Source organism: Magallana gigas, chromosome 10 (genome assembly GCF_963853765.1).
Source record: "Magallana gigas chromosome 10, xbMagGiga1.1, whole genome shotgun sequence".
In the NCBI taxonomy this organism is placed as follows: Eukaryota; Metazoa; Mollusca; class Bivalvia; order Ostreida; family Ostreidae; genus Magallana; species Magallana gigas.
Window position 1 is genome coordinate 16,013,170 of NC_088862.1, and position 4,091 is coordinate 16,017,260.

The 4,091-nt window shown below is 32.4% G+C and overlaps 1 protein-coding gene across 2 annotated transcripts in view; it reads right to left on the reverse strand.

The window, feature by feature from the left end:
- Positions 1-212: 212 nt before the first annotated feature.
- LOC105332715 (uncharacterized) overlaps positions 213-4,091 on the reverse strand; it is a 31,704-nt gene continuing 27,825 nt past the window's right edge. For both annotated transcript variants that reach the window (XM_066072908.1, XM_066072909.1), the window contains one exon: positions 213-996. In XM_066072908.1, coding sequence (XP_065928980.1) covers positions 373-996 — 624 coding nt within the window. In that variant the 3' untranslated portion in view covers positions 213-372. The remainder of the gene's footprint in view (positions 997-4,091) is intronic.

The following is a 4,091-nucleotide window of genomic DNA, read 5'->3' on the forward strand; positions in this document are numbered from 1 at the left end:
GATACCGCTGCATTGTTGCACTGCTGTACGAGACCCTACTGCACGCACCTTGGCGTTTGAACTTTTCATGAGTGTACAAGCGTGGCCTTAAGGAAGCAGCCCCGGTATGACAGAGGTTTAACAAAATAAATTCAATTTCTAGTACATTATCTGCTTATCATTTGTTCCAACTCTGATGAAATTAAGACAGAACAATGTAAATTTATTTATTTCACAATTTTTTACAAAAAAAGATATCGTAAAGCCAATGCTCACTAGTGATACAAACCGCTCGAATGTAAATATACAAAATACACAAAGTAGATTCCATACAGTTAATATCAGTCTAAAAATTGATCAATTTGGTCAATCACTCTTAAAACGATTGTAATTTCAGGGGTGGTTTCTAGAGTTACAAGACTTAACTTCACTGATTTTATTACCGAGAATCTGAAAAATTAATGCTTCATTTAATAATACAGTTGACAGTCTTTCAACGGTCCAAAGAACCAAAGGCCCTGTGATACAATATCTTTTTTTGAAAATATCTGCTTCAGATCTATTTAATAAACGTTTTTTTCCATATTTTATAAAGTTTAATACTGACTCGCAGTTCCATCTGTTTGGTCCAGAGCCAAAATGGATGCATAAAGATTTAAAGTATTTTATTCTTAATTTAATTGCTTCTCTATCAGTTTTGTTTAAAATATTACTCCCTTCAAAGTATACGCCACCACGTGAAAAGTCAAATAAAGAATTATCTCCGTCCTTAAAATTGACTACTTGATTTTCAAGAAATGCCCCCCTAAAAAAATTATAATTTACTTGTATTATTTCAAAATTCTCCTCATTTTTATCCAATATCATAAAATAATGAAAATATTGATATTTTAACATTTTGATTTTGCGACACACTTTAAATATGGTGCCAAAGCTAATCTGTGCAGCTTCCCTCTGCAATTTCAAACTGGTTGCACCTTCCAGCTTCTTCCAATCGATGTTGCTGATATCCATACCCTAAAAAATAAAAAAGTATAGTGATTTTTCCTATTAAACATGAGACCATGTATATATTAAAAAAATGTCAATATCTTAATGATCACAAACAGGAGGCCTACAGTTGATTTTGATGTAATGTACGTATTCAGAAGCATTATTTTTTAAGGAAACTTATTTATAAATACCTTGAAAATAGTCAGATTTTAAATGGTACGAACAATTTAGATACTTTTTGAAGTCGTATGTATTCCTATGCCGGAGTTCAATCTTACTTGGATACAATTTTTCAGAAATACTTTGATTATAGATACGTAATTTGGCCAATTGTAAATTCTCTTCAAGCTGTAGTGACTAAAATGACCTTAAAACATAGGTTATCACAGATTACAAAGCTCACTGAGACAAGACATCACGTTTATGAGGCATCACCTTTATCATATTATATGAAAATCATAGTAAATGATCTTGGATATTCATGGATACTGTTTTGGGCATTATAAGATAAAATGGTAATAAATACAATAATTTAACATACAATATTGCATCCTATCAAACTTACATATAAATCATTTAATACAATAAAATACCATAATAAATAATGATAAAATATAATACTATTACATATGATATCGCATTGTATCATGTTATACATTATTGTATTTGATCACACAATTATATCATAATATATGATATATGATCCAATAAAGCATTATATGATACAATATCATATCACATACACATCACAATATTGTAACATATGATATCATAATGTATGATATAGTATAATATTGTATTGTTTGACACTATATAATATTTGATACATAATACGATACTGTATCATATGCTACAATTTAATTTGATACAACATTGCATCGTATTATTTCATACAATATCTTGAGATACAGTAAAATATTATATAATACAATATTATATTATAAAATACAAGGGTGATATAATAATATGTTATATAAACCAATATCTTATAATACAATATAATACGATATAATACTATATATTATACAAAATCGTATCATATGATAAAATATTATATATTGCAATTTCATATGTAACAGTACCACGTAATAAATAATATAAAATACAATTTTATGTTATAAATATTATATAATACAATGTTATGTTATATTGTATCATAATAAACAATACTATACATAACAATATAATGATACAATATCATACTGTATCATATAACTTTTTTACAATATAACATATGATAAAAGATTGTATCATATAAAACAATAGTGTATCATATCATACAATACCATATCATAGAAATCATGTTATATCATTTATCAACAACCACATCTATCTATCCAGCAGGTTTGAGTGAGGTAGGAGATTTCTTTAGCATCCTCGATAATGGAGATCAGGCTCTGCATCTAAGCTACCTCTGCGATTCAATTCATTTATATTATAGTAAAATCATCTATGCAAGCTTTTATCCACGAAACATACCCCCATTGTAGCCCCACCCTACCCTCGGGAGTCATGATTTTCACAACTCTGAATCTACACTCCTTAAGATGCTTTCTAAGAAGTTTCGGCCTTCCTGGCAAACAAGTTTTCGAGAAGAAGATTTTTAAAGATTTACTCTATATATCCTTTTGTTGAAAATCGTCCCTCCATTGTAGGCCCACTCTAACCCCCCCCCCCCCCCCCCCCGGGTCATGATTTTCACAACTTTTAATCTACACTACCTGAAGATACATCCAAATTAGTTTCAGCTTTCTTGGCCAAATGGTTCTTGAGATGAAGATTTTTAAAGATTTAATCTGTATATCCCTATGTTAAAAACCGATCTTCCACATTGTGGCCCCATTCTACCCCCAAGGGTAATGATTTTCACAACTTTTAATCTTCGCTACCTGAGGATGCTTCCACATAAGTTTCAGCTTTTCAGGGCAAATGGTTCTTGAGAAGAAGATTTTTAATGATTTAATCTATATATTCCTATGTTAAAAACCAACCTTCCCTATTGTGGCCCTATACTACCCCCCAAGGGTCATGATTTTCACAACTTTAAATCCTCACTACCTGAGGATGCTTCAACATAAGTTTCAGCTTTTCTAGCCAAATGATTTTTGAGCAGATTTTTAAAGATTTACTGTGTATATTCCTATGTACATGTAAATAGTCAACCCCCCTCCCCATTGGGACCCCACCCTACCCCCAGGGGTCATGATTTTTACAACTTTAAATCTACAACATCTGAGAATGCTTCCACATAAGTTTTAGCTTTCCTTGCCTGTTTTTAAGAAGACTTTTTTAAAAGATTTACTCTATATATATCTATGTTAAAATCCGACCTTCCCCATTGTTGCCCCATACTACCCCCCATGGGTCAAGATTTTCACAACTTTGAATCCTCACTACCTGAGAATGCTTCAACATAAATTTCAGCTTTTCTAGCCAAATGATTTTTTTGAAGAAGATTTTTTAAAGATTTACTCTATATATTCCTATATAAAAAGTCGACCCCCCCCCCATTGTGGCCCCACCCTACCCCCGGGGTCATGATTTTCACAACTTTGAATCTACACCATCCGAGAATGCTTCCACATAAGTTTTAGCTTTCCTTGCCTAACTGTTTTTAAGAAGACTTTTTTTAAAGATTTACTCTATATATTCCTATGTAATACGACCCCCATTGTGGCCCAACCCTACCCCCCGGGGTCATGATTTTCACAACTTTGAATCTACACTACCCTAGAATGCTTCCACACAAGTTTCAGCTTTCCTGTGCAAATGGTTCCTTAGAAGAAGATTTTTGAAAATCTTTTGAAAATTTTCATTAATTCCAAATTATCTTCCCTTGTAAGAGGGCTTGGTCCATAATTTTCAGTGTAGGGGTAGGCTTAGTATACTTTGTGCAAAGTTTGGTTGAAATAGGCTCATTGGTTCTTGAGAAGATGTTGAAAATGTGAAAAGTTTACAAAGGGACAGACAGACAGATCGATGGACAGACAGACGGATAACAGACAAAATGTGATCAGAATAGCTCACTTGAGCTCTCAGCTCAGGTGAGCCAAAACTACACCTCAGCCAGCACCTGAAACCCATGGTTCAGATTCAGCATTCAAGCCTGTTAGGTGCAT